Source organism: Stenella coeruleoalba (assembly GCF_951394435.1).
Source record: "Stenella coeruleoalba genome assembly, chromosome: 10".
Taxonomy (NCBI): domain Eukaryota; kingdom Metazoa; phylum Chordata; class Mammalia; order Artiodactyla; family Delphinidae; genus Stenella; species Stenella coeruleoalba.
Window position 1 is genome coordinate 21,716,055 of NC_137156.1, and position 20,683 is coordinate 21,736,737.

The 20,683-nt window shown below is 41.1% G+C and overlaps 1 protein-coding gene across 3 annotated transcripts in view; it reads left to right on the top strand.

The window, feature by feature from the left end:
- ZKSCAN8 (zinc finger with KRAB and SCAN domains 8) overlaps positions 1-20,683 on the top strand; it is a 21,999-nt gene continuing 1,316 nt past the window's right edge. Inside the window, exons 1-6 of one of the 3 annotated variants that reach the window (XR_013829987.1) lie at positions 1-440; positions 6,949-7,452; positions 8,097-8,238; positions 10,281-10,372; positions 10,634-10,757; positions 12,406-14,154. Coding sequence is in view for 2 of the 3 variants with exons in the window: in XM_079932739.1 (XP_079788865.1) it covers positions 7,036-7,452; positions 8,097-8,238; positions 10,281-10,372; positions 10,634-10,757; positions 12,406-13,367 (1,737 nt within the window). In the remaining variant the exon portion in view is untranslated. Of the gene's footprint in view, positions 441-6,948; positions 7,453-8,096; positions 8,239-10,280; positions 10,373-10,633; positions 10,758-12,405; positions 18,701-20,683 lie in introns of those variants that run through there. The other 2 variants (XM_079932739.1, XM_079932740.1) reach the window with 2 other exon arrangements.

The window sequence follows — 20,683 nt, forward strand, 5'->3', positions numbered from 1 at the left end:
TCAGCCCGCCGGGGGACAGTTACCTCCCCAGCGACCGTGCCGGGCGGACTGGGTGAGCCAGGTGCGCGGGGCAGAGGTGACACCACAGTCCGTTATTCCCCACGACTTTCCCGATGCCCTAGAGCCGCGCAACCCTGCGACGCGTAGACGCAAGAGGAACGCTAGGCCCAGAGTACTGGTGAGAGGGGCGCGGTGACCCCGTCCGCTTAGTCGGCCGACCATAGAGCTTTCAGACCTCCAGGATTCCTAGAGAGCTCCCGGAAGTGGCTTGGGGCAAGATGCTTGCTGGCCGGTGCTGTGCCTCCGCACGTTTGGAAGTTAGGGGCTGGAGGGGCCTGGTCCGGTTACAGCTTTCGCCCCTTTTTCTACCAGCCCTCCCTCCAGGTCTGTCCACAGTTTGCAGCCTCACTTCCCCACCCGGGCCGCCGCTGGAACTCACGGTGAGTACGGTTCGGGCTCCGGGCCGGAGGAAGGGGAGGGCTTTGTGGCCAGACCAGGCCGCAGGTGAGAACAAGCGTGAGGGGTCTTGAGAGGGGACCTGAGCCGAAGTCGGCGCCCCGGTGATTCGGTGGATCACGGGTCGCTTTGGTTGCCAGCGCAGGCCGAGTCCGCGTGCCTAAACTTTTTGCGAGGGAACCTTTAGTAGAGATTCGCTGTCTTCATCGCTAATCGTTTTGTGGCGTTATTTGCAGTCGATTTTGTCTTAAAATAGGAAACTGTTCCCGGGTTATCTTTTTTTTTCCCCCGTGTTATCTTTCATCCTCCTCTTTCCACGATCTGAATTGTTTTTACTTAGCAATTTTGCATTTCCGTCACAATTCTCTCTCTTTTTTTTAAGATATATTTTGCTTTTGGAAACCCCAGTTATCCTTGGAAGCCAATTTTTCCTGCTAAGTTATTTTGCTCTTTGTGGTGTATTCAGAATGTGGTGGTGTGTTGACTGCATAAATGTACAAAAGAAACATTTTTTGACAGCTTCGTGGTGATGTAAAATTCAGACTTATTCAGAATACTTAGTTTATTAAAGCTAATTGAAGCAGATGCCTGGGAACTCTTTCGGAGGGGCCCCATTTCCAAAACTCAAGTGACTCATGAGTAATTTTTGTCAGGCAACATTAAGACTGCCACTACCACCTCTAAAAAATAATCCCTATTTCTATTTGATTAGTTCAGTTAAGTATACTTATGCAGTAATCATTGTTGTAGCAAATGCATACATATTTTGAATTTCTGCTGTGGTTAAGTGTAAAATGTGGTAGATGTTAAAACTTAACGCAGTTTGAGATACCTATAAAGCACAGTGTTTGCTTCACCTTTATCTTTAAAGCCTGGAAAATATCTCTGTTTTGTTTTATTTTCAGCTCTCAAACATCCCAAATTAGACTTAAATTAGTCTAAAGGAAGAAAACATTCTTTCTTCATCTGTTGAAATGCTGTTAAAATGGGTTGTGCTTTCAGTAGTTCACAGGATTATAGCGTTTGAGATGAGAAGAAGCTTTAAAGATTGATTATTTTAGCTTCCTAAATCAAGAAACTTGATGAGGTATTCTTAAAAGAGAATGTAAGACGCAATCTTGATCCACAAGGTGCTTACCAACCTAAATACAGGTGTATATACTTTGAGAGGAGGGTACATAGTAGACTAATTTTGTAGTACGTATCTTTGTACTTGTTTAGTTATAGGCTGTAATTTTCAAAAACTTGTCTCATGGGAGAGGGAAGAGGCTAAAAATGGAAAGTTAGCTACTAAAAAGAATAATCAAATGGATAATGGATAAGATTTGTTGGTTGATTTGGTTTAAAATATGAACAAATCTGATAATTAGATGACTCCCATCAGTTTCACTACTGAGATTTTAATGTCATTTAGTATTATATTACCGTTTTAACATATCAACAATATAAAGTTCTTGCGTGATGCACACTTAACATTGAAACCTTTTAAAGCTAGTATTGACGAGCATTGATTATAAGATGGAAGATGGCCAGTAGTTCAGTACTTAAAGATGAACCTTGACTTTAGGAAATTCATAGGAAAACATGGTAAAACTATGACTATGCAGAATCACATTCAAAACAATTAGAGTTCAGAATTCATGTCCCATAGTAATGACCTTTTAAGTTTTTAAACTATAAGTATCTATTTTAAGAATTTATTAAATTTTCCTTGATTTTTTAAATGAATTATTTTAAAACCATGGATGTTAACCCTGTCTGTTCAAAACAAAATTGTTTACCCCTTGTCTCAAACCCTCCACAAAATTTCAGCCTCTTGTCCAAATTCACTCTTCCCTCAAATCTCTGTATTCCAGGAAATTCCCCCACTTCTCTGTAAAGTTATCATCTATGAATTAAACCCTCTGTTGTCAGTTACCATATTTAACGTTATCTCTTGCTCCTTGACTTCTCCTATCTGTAGTTTACTCCCAAAACTACTGTCACCAGTCTTGTCTGATTTTAAAGATAACTTTTCAAATTCTCTTCCTTTTCTGTCCACTCTCTCTATGTAGGGGTTCTTAACCTTCCTGGAGTCCTTAGGTGGACGTTTGGTGTATGAACCCGATGAAATTGAATGTAAACTTTTGTGCCTACGGGCTTTTTTATGGGGAGAAGTTCTGTGTTTTCATTAGACTGAGAGACTATGAGCCAACCCTACCCCACCCTCTCGGCCCAAAACCCCTGAAAGATAGAGACACTGCTTTGAAGACTCATGTCAGGAACAATATGTAATCTGATTTTCCTTATAAGTGCCTACCTCTTCTTTCCCTTGGCGGACTACAGGTCTGGGATTTTATCTTGATGTTCGCATTTCTTGCCAGTTGCTTTTGGATATGATGCCCTTGGTTATGCTCTTTTCCATTCTCTACAGTGCTGCCTTCAGTTATGTTTTTCTCCATCCTGTTTTCCACAGTGCTGCCATTGTGATCTTTCTGACATACAAATATGTAATATAACTTCCCTGCTTAAAAAGAGATACAAAGAAAAAGGTCACGGCTACAAACTAACATTTGCAAGAAAACCATGGCCATGGGCTGACATTTGCAGTACATACTGTACACAGTGTGATAAATCCTATGTCTGGACCATGTAAAAAATAACTTGGCAAGAATGAGCACCTTAGGGCTTCCCTGGTGGTGCAGTGGTTGAGAGTCCGCCTGCCGATGCAGGGGATGCGGGTTCGTGCCCCGGTCCAGGAAGATCCCACATGCCACGGAGTGGCTGGGCCCGTGAGCCATGGCCGAGCCTGTGCATCCGGAGGCCACAACAGTGAGAGGCCCGCGTACCACAAAAACAAAACAAAACAAAACAAAAAGCAAAAAAACAAACAAAAAAGAATGAGCACCTTAGTCTTCTGGGGCAGGGGGTTGGGGGTATTGGCGGCTGAGGAGTGAGGGCAACAGGGAAAACCTAATTTAAAAGGTAATAGGTAAGCTGAGACTTTTTAAGTTAGAGTTGAATGATTTCCACGAGACCAGGATTTATCAGCCTCGATATTGACACTTTGGACCAGATCATTCTTTGTTGTGGGGATTATGTTATGCATTGTAGTACGTTTTGTTTTGTTTTGTTTTGTTTTGTTTTGTTTTGTTTGTGGTACGTGGGCCTCTCACTGTTGTGGCCTCTCCCATTGCGGAGCACAGGCTCCGGATGGACGTGCAGGGTCAGCGGCCATGGCTCACGGGCCCAGCCGCTCCGCGGCATGTGGGATCTTCCCGGACCGGGGCATGAACCCGTGTCCCCTGCATCGGCAGGCAGACTCTCAACCACTGCGCCACCAGGGAAGCCCTGTAGTATGTTTTTTGTTTGTTTGTTTGTTTGCTGTTAGTACCTCGACATATCTTTTTTTTGGGGGGGAAACAATTCAACCCACAATAAGCATCTTTATGGAACATGAATGGAAAGAAAGCATAACCAAAGGCAGGAAGACCACTTACCACTGCTACTGCAGGCAAGAGATGATGCCTAATACCAAAGGTAAAAGCCATAGACATATATCCCCCAAAGAAATAGGACCCTGTAATTGAACAGGTCTAAAGAAGACCTCAGGCCTTATATCTAAAACTTACTCTTCAACAAATATAAATACAGTCTGTGTCGGGTATTGTAAATAATAGCCCTCTAATGTTCTTCAATTCTATCAGTAAGATAAAAGATAAACACCTGTACTCATGGGAAACATACAGTTAAGTTAGAAAGTCAAAACTCCTTTGCAACTAATAATACACAATTATGGCAAAAGTAACATTAAAGTAATACATACTTATGTAACAGATGTATAGAATAAGAGGGAAATCACTTCCAATTGGAATCATTAAGAAAGGATTTTAAGAAGAAAGCATTTTATCTTGTCCTTTGAGAATAGGTAAATAGTGTGGGTACTAATGAAAGAAATCAGAAGACTTAAATAAATGGACAGATATACCATGTTTATGGAATAGAAAACAATATTGTTAAGATGTCAGTTGTCCCTCAGCTGAGTTACAGATTCAACACAGATCCTATTCCAGGAATTTTTTTTGTAGGAGAAGCCAATTATAACATTTATATCAAAAGGCAACAGAACTAGAAAAGCTGAAACAATTTTGAAAATGAACAACAAAGTTGCAGGACTCTTAGTAATTTCAGGATTTTAAAAGCCACAGCAATCAAGACAGTTTTGTATTGGCAAAAAGAAAAACATATAGGTCAGTGGAACAAAATAGACTCCAGAAAGAGATCCACACATGTATAGTCACTTGATTTTTGACAAAGATGCGAAGACAATTCAATGGGTAAAGTTTAATCTGTTTTTGCAAATACTGCTGGAACAATTGATATTTGTATGCAAAAAAATGAACCTCCATCCATACCTCAAACTCTGAACAAAAATTAACTTAAAAGCAATCATAGAACTAAAGGTAAAACCTAAAACTATAAAACTTTTAGAAAAAAAACAGGAGAAAATCTTTGTGACCTTAGATTAAGCAAAGATTTCTTAGATATGACACCAAAAGTACAATGCCTAAAAGGAAAAAGTTGACAAACTTCAAAAATTTATAAATTTCAGGGCTTCTCTGGTGGCGCAGTGGTTGAGAGTCCTCCTGCCGATGCAGGGGACGCGGGTTCGTGCCCTGGTCCGGGAAGATCCCACATGCCGCGGAGTGGCTGGGCCCGTGAGCCATGGCCGCTGAGCCTGTGCGTCCGGAGCCTGTGCTCCGCAACAGGAGAGGCCACAACAGTGAGAGGCCCGCGTACCACAAAAAAAAAAAAAAATTACGAATTTCTGTTCTTGGAAAGGCACTTTTAAAAGAATGTAAAGGAGGAGATATTTGCAAGTCACGTATTTCATAAAGGACTTGTATCCAAAATATGTAAGGAATTCTCAAAGCTCAATTATAAAAAAAACTAATTTTATAAATAGGCAAAAGTTTTGAGCAGATACTTACCAAAAAAGATACAGTTGTCCCTTGGTATCCATGGGGGATTTGTTCCAGGACCCCTCATGGATACTAAAATTTGTCGATGCTCGAGTCTCATATAAAATGGCATAGTCTTTGCATATAACCTACACACATCCTCACGTATACTTTAAATCATCTCTAGATTACTTATAATACCTAATAAAATGTAAAGGCTATGTAAATAGTTGGTGGTGTGTAGCAAATTCAGGTTTTCCTTTTGGGAACTTTCTGGAATTTTTTTTCCCCAAACATCTTTGACCCGTGGTTGATTGAATCAAGGGATGTGGAACCCATGGGTATGAAGGACCAACTATATGGATGGCAAATAAGCACAGGAAAGGGTGCTCAACGTCATTAGTCAATAGAGAAATGCAAATTAAAACCCTTGTGAGATACCACTATATGCCTTTAGGATATCTAAATCTATATATATGTCTATATATTTATTTATTTATATGTCAAATGCTGGTCAGGATATGGAGCAACTGCAGTTCTCACATCTTGCTAGTGAATGCAAAGTATTATAGCCACTTTGGAAAACAGTTTGGCAGTTTCTTATAAAGTTATACATATACTTACAATATGACCTAGCAGTTTTACTTCTGGATGTTTACCCAGGTGAAATGAAAACTGTGTTCACACAAAAACTCATGTGCAGATGTTTATAGTGGCATCACTTGTAATCATCAAAAACTGGAAGCAATTGAGATATTGTCAACTAGAGAATGGGTAAACGTTCATCCATATAAGGAATAAACTCCTGATATGTACAACAGCATTGATGATCTCAAGTACAATATGCTAAGTGAAAGATGCCAGACTCAAAAGGCTACATACTGTATGATTTTATTTATAAAACATTCTGGAACATCATTAGTGTATGGGACTAGGTTTTGGGGTTGCAGGTGTTGGTAGGGCATCCAGGTTCCTTGGAGATGCAGGACCTGTGCCCCAGAGAAGAGTTACAGAGCTTGAGGTAAAGTCCATAGTAGAAGTTAGCCTGGAGACAGGGGGAAGATGGCAGGGGGAGCACATGTATGATAATGTTAGGTGGAGAAGAAGAAAGTGTTAGGACAGTTCTTGACAATATCTTGAGCTAGATTATATGGAAATTAGTCTCATGTTGAGAGTGAGGGGCAGGTTGAGAGCCAAAGTGTGTAGAAACAGTATAGCTGGTATAGCGAATGTTGAAAGGAGTTAAATCAGCAGCCCTGAGGGCCAGATGAGGTTAAATGCAGAATTTCAGTTAGACCCAGTCTACCTGGTTTCCTGACTTTGTTTAGCCATGTTCCACATCCCCAAGAGAGAAAGCAGAAGGAAAGGGTTATTCCCAGATGGGATTGGCATGCAGAAGGCTAAGGAGGCAAGGAGTTATTTCTGGAGAGGATCACTTAAATGACTGAGGCATGAAGTCCATGTCATGGAAGGGAACTTGTTAAGATATCTCAGTAGATTACTATGACCTTTGACTTGCCTTTACACTATTTGTCATTTTCTCTTCCCAAAGAAGTAGCCTTAAAGAAGAGGCCCTCAGAAGGTTCTCTTAAGAAGATAAAGTAGTGGAAACGAGTCTCCTGAGCTTTTCTGGCCCTAAATGGCTGCAGAATCAAGGAAGTCTTCAGCCCCATCCCCACCAGACCAGGCTCCTGAAGAGGACCTTGTAATCATCAAGGTAGAGGAAGATCATGGTTGGGACCAGGAGTCAAGTCTACATGAAAATAACCCTCCTGGCCAAGAGCTGTTCCGCCTGCGCTTCAGGAAGTTATGCTACCAAGAGACACTAGGACCCCGAGAAGCTCTGATCCAACTCCGAGCACTTTGCCACCAGTGGCTGAGGCCAGATTTGAACACCAAGGAGCAGATCCTGGAGCTGCTGGTGCTGGAGCAGTTCTTGACCATCCTGCCTGAGGAGCTCCAGACTCTGGTTAAGGAACATCATCTAGAGAATGGAGAGGAGGTGGTGACTCTATTGGAGGATTTGGAAAGGCAAATTGATATACTGGGACGGCCAGTAAGTAGAAGGAGGGGGGCATGCTCTGACTGTGAGAGTCCAGGAAGCTGGGTGGAGGGACATTGACACAACAATGGGAGAATAAATGCTGAGCATGAGTTTGTGTTGCAGGAGGATGAAAAGAGTTATCGTGTGGTATGGCTTGTATTTGTAGAGTTCTTTTTATTCTTGTAAAGGATATAAATCCATTTTTTATCCTCATAACATCCCTACAACTGTATTATTGTTCTGTTTGCTAGATGGGAAACTGATGCATAGAGAGCTTAACTTACTTTTTCAGGGGCACCCAAATAACTAAATGCAGATCTGAGCCCGTAACTCAGGTTTCCTAGTTTCTTATCAAAAGTTGTTTCCACTAAAGAGCACTGTTTTAAGCTTCTGTTTATCATTCTTCCCCTTTCTTGGGAATGCAGAATATCAGCATTGTGGGCAGCAGGGAGGGCATCAGCAGAAATCTTTTCCTTCAGTACTAAGCAGAAATGATGCCTTTCTGTGCAAATCAACATGTTTGTGTTCCTAACTAAGTGAGATTCTGCTTTTTCCTTCCCCCAGTATGTATCCCTTTAGATGTGCTCTTGGTACTGTTACATTGTTCACTTCATTTCTCAAAGGGATTCCTTGTAATGCAGGTGTCTTGTTTCTAGGTCCCTGCTCGTGCACATGGACATAGGGTACTCTGGGAGGAGGTCGTGCATTCCAAATCTGCACCAGAGCCTCCGGATACTCAGCTCCAACCTGTGGCAACCCAGCACGAATCTCCAGTGCTCCAAGGGCCACAAGACAGAGGTGAGGAGCTAGATTTCATTGATGAGGAGTGGGAAAGCAGAGAGGAAAGAAAGTACCTTTGGGACACCTGTCTAGTTCCTGGAAGGAACTAGCCTCTACTGTTTACAGACCAGCAATAAGACCTGATTTAAATGTTTATCTAGGCTTCAAATACAGACTCTTAGTCCCAGTGGTAAACTCATGAACAAATTAAAGAATTTGGGGGTTTTATGTATTCATACATTTCTGTTACCACAGTGTATTTTACAACATAGGCATTTTGAGGTTTTACTGGTATCATGACACTTTATTTGTAAATATTTCAGTATGTATTTTCTTAAACAAGAGTGTTTTCATAGATAACCACAATAAATTGATCACAATTAGGAAATTTTTTTTTTGCGGTACGCGGGCCTCTCACTGTTGTGGCCTCTCCCGTTGCAAAGCACAGGCTCCGGACGCGCAGGCTCAGCGGCCATGGCTCACGGGCCCAGCCGCTCCGTGGCAATGTGAGATCCTCCCGAACCGGGGCATGAACCCGTGTCCCCCACATTGGCAGACGGACTCTCAACCACTGCGCCACCAGGGAAGCCCCCACAATTAGGAAATTTAACACTGATGCAATACTAATCTAGTCCACAGTTCATATTCAGTTTTTGCTGGTTGTCCCAATAATGTTCTTCCAGAGTCTAGTCCAAGATCCCACTTTGCAATTAGCTGTCCTGTCTCTTTAGTCTCCTTTAACTTGGAGTAGTTCCTCACCCTTCCTTTGCCTTTCACGATCTTGACATTTTTGAAGAGTACAAGTCAGTTATTTTGTAGAATGACAACAATTTGAGTTTGTGTGATGTTTCCTCATATGTAGATTCGAGTTGTATATATTTGGCATGAACATCCCAGAAGTGATGTTGTCCTCAGGAATACAACAGGAATTTGCCTGTTATTGGTAATGTTATCTTTGATGACTTGGTTAAGGTTATTCTTGCTAGGTTTTTGTTACTGTTTTTCCCTTTGTAGTTAATAAGTAATTTGTGGGGAGATACTCTTGAGTCTATGTAAATATCCTGGTCCTCATGAAACTTTTGTTGCTGAAACACTAGTTTTAGTATTTATTGATGCTTCTTGACTGAATCAGTGATTACTAAAGTGATTATTTTCTAACTCTGTCATTTCTTCTACATTTATTTATTTATTGTAATGGAGAGTGTTCTCTCCTTCCCCCATTTTATTTTATTTATTCATTTTTTATTTATCAATGTGGACTCATAAATTCTTATTTTATTCCAGAAATGTTCTGTTACTATCTTTATTTTGATGCTTAAATTGTCTCAGAGTTGGCCAGAGGAGGCCTCTTCAGTCTGGCTCCTGTGTCCTATTGACATTTCTCCATCATTTTTTGAGAATTTTCTTACAGAACAAGATAAGGTGTTCTAGTCTCATCTCATACTTGCCCTGAATTTCTTATTTTTTCATTTGTGTGGTTTATAGTAATTTGTTCTAAATTAGTGGATTTTTAATATTTCTAAAGAAGTTTAGAAACATTTTCAATTAATAGTACAATCCTTATGTAAAATTCTAATGCCTGTTGCCCAAGACACAGTAGTCTATGTTTATTTTGATATTACCCTGTCTGGTTTCTATAGGAAGCAGATGCTGGCAGTCATGGTAGACATTTCAAAAAAGTAGTAGAGTTAGTAGAGATAGATTGGTTCTCATATTCAGCTTGGCAAGAGATCAGGACCTAAAGAAATACTGTGTACAAGCACAAGGATGGAATATAGCTTTGGTGGTAGAGAAGAAGTTGTAATGCACTTCCTGTTAGGAAACCAGTACACTTTCTATTTTTGACATGTAACTTCAGGCTGAGTGGGACATCAAAGTGCAGATGTTTTGTGAGCAACCATAGGTATGAACCCAGAGTCCAAGATTAACAGCATTTCATATTCAAAATCTCTGGCATGCATATCGGCTGAAATACAAATAATTTTGGAATGTGTTAGTGCTGGTTCCTATAACCACAGGACAAGGCTGGTCTCATTCATAGCTCCTTTCTCCTCTCTCAGCCATATCTGCTTCACAGAGTCCTACTCCTTCCCAGAAAGGAAGTCCTCGAGACCAGGAGATGAGAGCTACACTTCTTACAGCAGGGTTCCAGGTGAGTTGTGCTCCTCACTGAAACCCCATAGCTCCATTAAGAACTTGCCCCATGTTCTTCTGCATAGAGACAGGTTGATCCTTGATTTTCCCCCAATGAATCTGGTGCATTTTCCTGTTCTTTCCTGCTAGCTATGCAGATCCCTTTACACAGTACATTCCCACCTCTTGATCCACTCCAACCCTGGTGGATCTCTCTGACACTCTGGGTTTGAACTGTGGAACAGTCCCAGTCCCAGATGGGCATCTTGTTTTGTTTCAGACTTTGGAGAAGATTGAAGACATGGCTGTGTCCCTAATTCGAGAGGAATGGCTTCTTGATTCATCACAGAAGGATCTGAGTAGAGATAACAGGCCAGAGAATTACAGAAACATGTTCTCCCTGGGTAAGGAAAGCTCTGGTTATTATTATCATTTACAGTTTTGTGTTTGTTTATGTGTACAGTAGCTTTGAGCTTTCTGAAAGACATAGTTGAGTTTAAACTCAGGATACAACAGAAAGATAAAATATTGAGACTTCTGGAGTTCTAAAAGGAACTTTTGCAACCACTATGGAAAACAGCATGGAGGTTCCTTAAAAAACTAAAAATAGAGTTACCATATGATCCAGCAATCCCACTCCTGGGTGTGTATCTGGAAAAGACAGAAGCTGTAATTTGAAAAAATACATGCACCCCAATGTTCATAGCAGCACTATTTACAATAGCCAAGACATGGAAGCAACCTAAGTGTCCATCAGCAGATGAATGGATAAAGACGATGTGGTGTGTGTGTGTGTGTATATATATAATCTCTCAATACAATGGAATATTACTAGGCCATAAAAAAGAATGAAATAATGCCATTTGCAGCAACATGGATGGACCTAGAGATTATCATACTAAGTGAAGTAAGTCAGACAGAGAATCTAAAAAATAGTGGAATCTAAAATATAGTACAAATGAACTTATTTACAAAACAGAAATAGACTCACAGACACAGAAAACAAACTTATGGTTACCAAAGGGGAAGGTGGGGAGAGGGATAAATTAGGAGTATGGGATTAAGATACACACTACCATATATAAAATTGATAAACAACAAGGATTTACTGTATAGCACAGCAACTATTATATTCAATATCTTATAATAACCTATAATGGAAAAGAATTTTAAAAAAGAATAAAGATATATACACATATATATGTGTAACTGAATCACTTTACTGTACACCCAAAACTAACACGATATTGTAAACCAACTATACTTCAACTAAAAAAATAAATAGAAATAAAATAACCAGGATAAATAAATAAATTTAAAAAAATAAAAGGGCACTTTTATTCTCTAATCTAGGACTTACCTTACAGTTTGTAACTGGGTATTGGTCTCTTTGCCAGTTGGAAATTGAAATCTTTTAGTGCTCTCTGAGTTCACATAGATTCTCTCACTTAGACCTATTGTGCTCCTCCCTTTTAATGACTGGGACTTTTTCATTCCTTTTCCACTCATTAGGTCTTTTCGTAGTTCCATATTCCTTCCCACTCCCTAACTTCCACTTCTCCGCAGTTGATCCCTTCTCTACTTTAGTCCTCCTTCCATCAACCCTATTTTTTTTTTTTTTTTTTTTGCGGTATGCAGGCCTCTCACTGTTGTGGCCTCTCCCATTGTGGAGCACAGGCTCCGGACGCGCAGGCTCAACGGCCATGGCTCACGGGCCCAGCCGCTCTGCGGCACGTGGGATCCTCCCGGACCGGGGCACGAACCCGTGTCCCCTGCATCGGCAGGTGAACTCTCAACCACTGCGCCACCAGGGAAGCCCCATCAACCCTATTTTTTGATGGCAGTTCTTCCCCAGTTGGTGTGTGGTACTTCTGTTTGACCCTGCTCCTTTCTCCCCATATTAACAAAGGCATTTCAGAGACAGGTGGGAGCTTTGCGTTTACTTGTAGCTGTTCCAAGTGTATATTCCTTTCCCCCATCTTTGATTTCTTTCTCCTAACATAGAGTATAGGAAGTGACGTTGGCTTGATGTTTATTACATTTTTATTCCAGGTGGTGAGACCAGGAATGAGAACAGGGAATTAGCTTCAAAACAGGTAATATCTACTGGAATCCAACCACATGGAGAGACAGCTGCCAAATGCAACGGGGATGTTATCGGGGGTCTTGAGCATGGAGAAGCCCGAGACCTTCTGGGCACATTAGAGAGGCAGCGGGGAAATCCCACCCAAGAGAGACGACATAAATGTGATGAATGTGGGAAGAGCTTTGCTCAGAGTTCAGGTCTTGTTCGCCACTGGAGAATCCACACTGGGGAGAAACCCTATCAGTGTAATGTATGTGGTAAAGCCTTCAGTTACAGGTCAGCCCTTCTTTCCCATCAGGATATCCACAACAAAGTAAAACGCTACCACTGTAAGGAGTGTGGTAAAGCCTTCAGTCAAAACACAGGCCTGATCCTGCACCAGAGAATCCATACTGGGGAGAAGCCGTATCAGTGCAATCAGTGTGGGAAGGCTTTCAGTCAGAGTGCGGGCCTTATTCTGCACCAGAGAATCCACAGTGGGGAGAGACCCTATGAATGTAATGAGTGTGGGAAAGCTTTCAGTCATAGCTCACACCTCATCGGACATCAGAGAATCCACACTGGGGAGAAGCCCTATGAGTGTGATGAGTGTGGGAAAACCTTCAGGCGGAGCTCACATCTTATTGGCCATCAGAGAAGCCACACTGGGGAGAAACCCTACAAATGCAATGAGTGTGGGAGGGCCTTCAGTCAAAAGTCAGGCCTTATTGAACATCAGAGAATCCACACTGGAGAAAGACCCTATAAATGTAAAGAATGCGGGAAAGCTTTCAATGGGAACACTGGCCTCATTCAGCATCTGAGAATTCACACAGGGGAGAAGCCCTATCAATGTAATGAGTGTGGGAAAGCCTTTATTCAGAGGTCAAGTCTCATTCGACATCAGAGAATCCACAGTGGAGAAAAGTCTGAATCCACGGGAGTTTAGGAAAAAACTTTAGTCATAGATTGGGCATTATTCAGCATTAGAGGAACCATGTGCTAGTGAGAGGTCTTTCAGTGTAACAAAAAGGCAGGAAGTTGAGCATCATTACAACCTTATCTAGGGTCAGAATTGATAGTGGTGACAAAGTTAGAATAGCTCTTCAGTAGTTTGGGCACAGTGCCTTGATGCAGGTTGATTAGCTTGACTATCTTGGGAGGTGTCTGATGGAGTGGAGCTCCTGATGGCCTAAGGTATCCTTTAGAAGCTTAAAATAGCATTAGAGCAAGTTGCTCGTCACGGCTTGAGGCACTTAACTTTGTCTTTTTGGTGAGTAGCTATAGGTTTGAGAGAGGCTACTCCTCCTAGTTCCTCTGTTTCTTCCCATCTGTGATCCCTTCTCCCATTTATTCCCCTAAAGGTGCACTTGTGCTCCTAATCTGACCTAAGAAGCTGCTTTAGAGTTTGAAGCAGCCTCTGTGTGAGACTTATATTTAGCTTTCTAAGATCCTAGTTCTAGGGAAATTTTTACAGACATCTCATGTATTTATGCTTAAGTGTGCATTTTATTTTATTCTAATGCTCCTGATAGTGGAAATCCATATTCCCATGCAAACTCAGAATGCTATATTTTTAACAGCACTCCAGCATTTTTCTTCATATATCACCTTCACTGACTCCACTGAGTCATTGAGCATCCATACGTATCCTTCACCACTCCCAGTCCCAGTACCTGTGTCAGCGAGGAAGTGGACGCATTAGTGATGGTTGTGGGAATGATGCAGAGAAAGAGGTGAGTGGAGACTCAGCCCCGCTGCTCTTGAGCTTGGATGGTTGTGCCTTTTGGTGACTTCTGACTCTGCTTTCCACCTTCCCACTGTACACTGTGGTACAAATAGGTGTTTACACTATCCTCGTTAAGGCATCACATGGGGAAAAAAAAGGAGACAGGTGCTTGAAGAAGACATAAAAATCCTTACAAAGAATGTATACTCATCTCTTTTGGCCCATTACGGTACCACTCTCTCAGGGGTCTGCACAAACCCCCTGACTAGATGGTCTACACTCTTGTCTTTACCCTGGACCCATCTCCTTAGATGGCCTCAGCACCTCCCTCATTCTTCATCTCTTTCTTGCCATATCTACAGCGGTAATCAGTTGAATACTTCACTTCACAGCTCCTCATTCTTCTGAATTCTGGTGCACTCCATCTGTAATCCAGCAAAGACACAGTATTAAACTCATCATCACCAAGCACTATATTTCATCTTTGAAGCTTTCAGTATACCAGGGGATATTGTATAAAGTAATGAGGCTGGTTTAAAGTAACACCTACAACTTCCAGAAGAATCCAAATATGGGTTGTCCTTTAAATTGGGCAGTTCTAGCTATTCCAGTAGTGCTATTATTCCAAGTGCTACCACTCCTCTAGATATTTGGAACATTCTCAAGGTTCCTATTTAATAGACCATACAAGAAAACTCTATTACTCTTGAATTTCATCTCATTTTTGACCACTTGATTACTCACTTATTCACCATATTTGGAATTGAATAACTTTTGGCTGTTTCCAAAATCAGCTGTCAGAATTGGAATTAATTCCATTAATCCTATCCAGAAGAAAATGATACACATTGTGATGAAAATTCCAAGAGAAATTATGAAATTTCACACTGTGACTATCATGAACAGGGACAGCTTTCTAATCATGTTGTTTTATGATTGATGTTTTCAAAAATCAGTTATAAAATCAGGTATCATAGAGGTCCACCTTTTGGATCATAAATTCCTTCCCTATAACATCCCTTCCCTACCCCAGTATGGCCCATATTGACCACTAATAACATCAGGGTTATCTACATCTATTTCATTGAACCATTGGTACCCACTTGTCATTCGTCATCCTGGTTTCCTTGGTTAACTTCTTCAAAACAATGCTTTTCAGTATCCTTTATTTTCTTATCTTCCCTCCTCCCTCCTCCCTCCTCCCTCCTCCCTCCTCCCTCCTCCGTCTTCCCTCCTCCTTCCTCCCTCCTCCCTCCTCCCTCCTCCCCCCTCCCCCCTCCCCCCTCCCTCCTCCCTCCTCCCTCTCCCTCTTTTTGGCCTATAGATTACTATTCCTAATTCCCTGGTACTTGAAATTACAAGAAACCAGAAATAAATCTAGTTGTCTCTAGATCCTTGCTCTCCACTTTAGTTGTGCCTTATTGTCCTTAAGATACTAATTCTACCTGAGGCAAATGCTACCTGTGTACAGATATTACATAGGATGAGTACATTGTCAGAGGGAGAGTATGTGTGTGTGTGCATGTGCATGTATACACACACTCCTCCCATGTATTGATAGTTTAGGGGAACAGTTGTCTCCTATTCCAATGAAAGCTCTCAGCAGAGTACCATATTGAAATGACTGTAGATGTACCAGTTAACATCTCTACTCAGAGTAATGTGTAGCCAGACTTAAATCTCAGAATTACTAATATCTGGCAGAAATTTAAAGAAAATATGACCAGAAAGATTACTATTTTACTGGGATGCATGTGAGAAAAGAATATGACTTGAAAGAACGATATATACCAAGGCTGATTCAGCACACCTATAGAGATAGCCAAGTAGTATAAGACAGTAGAAAAAGGCTATTGTTTCTTTGGGGGCATAAGTAGAAGCCCATTCTTGGTCTCCTGTTTTCACTCTTAGCATTAGAATATTGTTGATCACTCTGTATGACCTTATTTTGCTCCTAACTATGAGTGACATGCACTAAGTTCCTTTATCCTGCATATTCTGTTTTTATGCTCTTAATCTGAAATGAACTGTTCACCAGTACTTTCTTCTCCCATCCTCAGCTTTTCATTTTAGGACCTGGTGTAATAAAGTGGTTCTTCCGTAACTGTTGCGATCCAGCATAGTCCTAGTAGAGACATCTTAGGTTTCAAAGATTTTCTCCATTGAGTAAGGTGGCAGTGCTAGAATGCAGTGATTGATTCCCATATGGGAACAGTTAGTTTTACTCTTGGTTCTGAGGCTCTAGATAATAATAGCTGACATTTATTGAGCACTCACTATGTGCCAAACCCAGTGTTACATATTTCTTATGCTTATGGTAGATATTGTATACTCCACTGTATGGATGAGGAAACTGAGGCTTAGAGAGCTGAATGAGTTGATCAAGATCACAACTAGTAAGTGATAGAGCAGGGATTCTAACCTACATAGTCTGATTCTCAAGCCTGTGCTCCTGACAGCTGGTCTGCTGTGTCTCTAATGAACACCCTAACCCTGGCCAGCCATTTAAAAATTATGTATTCCTGGGCTTCCCTGGTGGCGCAGTGGTTGAGAGTCCGCCTGCCGATGCAGGGGACATGGATTCGTGCCCCAGTCCGGGAAGATCCCACATGCCGCGGAGCGGCTGGGCCCGTGAGCCATGGCAGCTGAGCCTGTGTGTCTGGAGCCTGTGCTGCGCAACAGGAGAGGCCACAACAGCGAGAGGCCCGCGTACCGCAAAAAAATAAAAAATAAAAAATTATGTATTCCTGGTTACTGAGGGAGGAAATGTGCACTATAGTGCAAATCCATACAGTTACTGGAAAATTGGTTGAAAATGCCATTTTGGTTTATAATTATATCATCTTTAAATGTTGATACTTTTGATGCTTTGTAGTACTAGAAAGCTAAATTCTGCAAGGAAAACATGTTTAAAGAAGTAAAACATTTTTAAAAACTGGGAGGACAAAGCAGTAACTTATAGATTCAAGTACATTTCTTTCTGAACTGCCCCAGGGAAAGTAGCATTGTGGAGGGAAATGAAATATCCATGCCCTAGGCCAGGCAGATGGACAGTCAGGATGACACCAGTAAGTTCATCTACAGCATAAAATGTGTAAAAGCTTCAACTTTACTGCTCATTTCCAACTACCATTTTATTCTTCTGTCATTCATGGTTTCTCAAACATGTCATCCATTATTAAACCCCGTTTCCTCATTAATCTATTCTTAAAACTTCTCCTTGTTGGCTTTTGTATTCCACTGAAATATCCTCAGAATCATCAGTGGATAAATATTAATGCCTTTTCTTAGTTCTTGTCCTTCTAGATCTATATTTCATACTTGGGAATTTCCCCTGCATCTCAGGGATTCTCCTTTGACTTGTGGGATCCTTTTTGGTCAGTTTCTTCACTTTTAGCTTTTCTTTGTTGGTCTTTTCTTCCTCTCCACTGAGAAAATCTCCACGTCTTAATTTTATTCACTACTTTTTCTATACTCCTATTTAACCATTGTGATTGTTTACACTTACCTTCTTATATTTGAGTAACTTAATATTTCCTGCCCTGTGGGCTGTCTCCCACAGGTACTGTAGGTACCTGTGAACTTTTCCACAGGTACCTATACAACTTGGTATTTGAAAACAGAACTCATCACTCTGTCCCCAACCCCTGTTTTCCTTTTAAATAGGCATCTTTGCTTAACATCTTTACCCTGAACAGACTCACTACCCTTCATATTTCTTATCCCAATCTTAGAGTGGTCTTTTAGTCTTTTTCTGGTCTCCATCGTTCATGTCCAAAGTCTTGCTAAGTTGTACCAATTCTTAGTCAGTTTTCTCCTTGAGGCTGGACTTTTTTACGTTTCTGCTATCCCTTCATATCCTTCTCTGCAGATCCATATCATCTGAGGCCCAGGTTATTGTAATTCTTTCTTTTCAGTTTACTTACTCCCAAGATCCCCACCTTGTATGCTTCCAAGATGGTCCTCCTCAAACTCCATTTTCATGATATCTCATTTTCACTCAAGAACACCCAGCAAATAATTCCTATCAGAGCAATGATGTTCAAAGCTCTCCATTACCTTGCCCTCCATACTTAATCTGCCTCAGCTTCATTACTGTCTAGCATATTCACCTTGATTTATCATGGTTAAACTTCCTGTGACCTTCCACTGTTGTCTTATAAGCCCTTGCCTCTGTGCCTTTCTCATGCTGTTCCTTTTGCTTAGATTTCTCTTTGGCCCCAGCTCATGTTCATTACTCCCTTCAAAGCCTAGCTTCCATTACATCTTCTGAATGAGCTCTCCCTGATGATTTCATCTCACACTGAGACCTCCCTTATTCTGTGCTGCCTCAGCACTGATCCTTTTGAGTTTTTACTATGGTCCATGCAGTTACTAATATGTTGTTTTGTAATTATTTTCTACCATTCTGTATTGTAGTTTCACATTTGTATTTATTTCCCAAGTTAAATTGTAAGCTCCTTGAGGGCAGGAATAATAACTTTTACATTTGTATCTTTGCACCCCTTAGTGCCTAGAACAGTGCTGAGCACATAGTAGGCGTTTAATAAATGCTTGTCGAATTATTGTGTGGATTATTTTTTTATATACAGAAAATTTTACACTGCTTTTGAGGATATATGTCTCTTCTTATTTTGTGCACAGACCCATTTCCATTGTACATCAATAACTGCCTGTACCTAAGACTAAAGACCAAAAAATTCAACTTTAGGAGGGTATGTGTGAAAAGTTGAAATGTGAAGCTTTCTGTTTGTTTGGTCAGAGTTATTTATTGGTTAAGAAAGAAAATAGGAAACTCTAAAGATTACTGTTTATCGTTGCAAAAGTGCTTGAGAATAGGCTTTTGTATCTCAAGTTAGACTGGTGGTTCTCAACTGGAGAAATCTGGCAATGTCTGGAGACAATTTCAGTTGTACCTTTAGTGGATGGCTGGGATACCACTGGCATCTAGTGTTAAGGCTGGAGATGTTGCTAAACATCCTGCGTGCACAGGACAACCCCCACAACAAAAGAGTTATCAAACTCCGTATGTTTAATAGTGCCAAGGTTGAGAAACCCTGGTCTAGATATATTTAAGGTAAATAGGAAAAAGAAGAGAGATGAAATACTAGATTTTTTTTACAATTAGAAAAATTAGCTATACCAAGCTTTATGAGAATCCTAAGTGTTTATATATTTTGTAGTTTGTAAGATTAGAAAAAGCCTTAACGTTTGGAGTTTACAGCAACATACCTGTATGTTTTAAGATTGCTTTCAGCATCAAATCTGCCTCCATCCTTTATACCAAGTGGAAGATGTTGTAGGAGTACAAGTCTAGTTTTAGCCTTCTATATCTTGGTTCATTACATAAAATACAAGGTAAAACACTGGGGCCTATCTCTTTAGCAGGGGGCCTGCAACTTACCAAAGATTTAGCTTTGGGGACAACACATGACCCTCGACAGTCCCTTGGACAGCCACTAGACAGGAATAACTCAACTTCCCAAGGAAACCCCAAGCCAGAACGTTGTCAAAGTTTGCCAAGTATTAAAACACATCCCCACTTAAAAAGTTTTTAACATACTCTGTTAATCCTACTTAAGAAACACATGTAGGGGGAAATATTAGTAGGAAATTTAGTTAATTAGGAAATTGAGTAGTGTAAAAGAAGACTTTTAAAAAACTAGTCTCCTTTTGTAACTCAATGGTACTTCCTTCAACAGGTTTAAAGAGTAACAATCCCAGAGTTAGAAAAATCAGTTTATGTAATACAGCAAAGAAATAACTGTGTTGATCTGTTGTGTTTACTCATACAGTCTATAGAATGCTAGGTTTGGAAGTGACTTTTTTTTTTTTTTTTGCGGTACGCGGGCCTCTCACTGATGTGGCCCCTCCCGCTGCGGAACACAGGCTCCGGACGCGCAGGCCTAGCGGCCATGGCTCACGGGCCTATCCACTCCGCGGCATGTGGGATCTTCGCGGACCGGGGCACGAACCCGTGTCCCCTGCATCGTCAGGCGGACTCTCAACCCTGGAAGTGACTTTTGAGATCATTTTCCAGCCCGTTATTCTGTAAATGAAGGTCCAGAGAGGCCATGTGGCTTGCACCAGGTCACCCATTAAGTTAGTGGTACAGGCGAAACTAGAATCCAGGCTTGCTGAGGCTTTGCCTATTTCTTTTTTGGCTAGTCATGACCCTTGTTTTATGTTCTTGTTTCATACTGTGCCATGGGATGTATTCATACTTATTGCCTCCACTTGTAGTGTTTCATTTTAGGAATTATTCCTTTCATCAGCTTGTATGTCCAAACGAGTATACTGACTGGTGTCTTGAGTTAAATTCTTTAATAAACGACTGAGTAGTCCAAGGGATTTTGCAGTACCGCCGCCCTTTTGAAAGTCCTGCCCTCTCAGGTCTGGTTCCTAATCTTGGAGAAAGCACATAGGATGTGCAGCATTGGCTTCAGAATACTAATAATGAAGACCAGAGCTCTTAGGGACTTGTGGGTCAGTTTTAGGAATCCTGTAGGGCCCAGACTGGAGATGTTGCCCTTTCC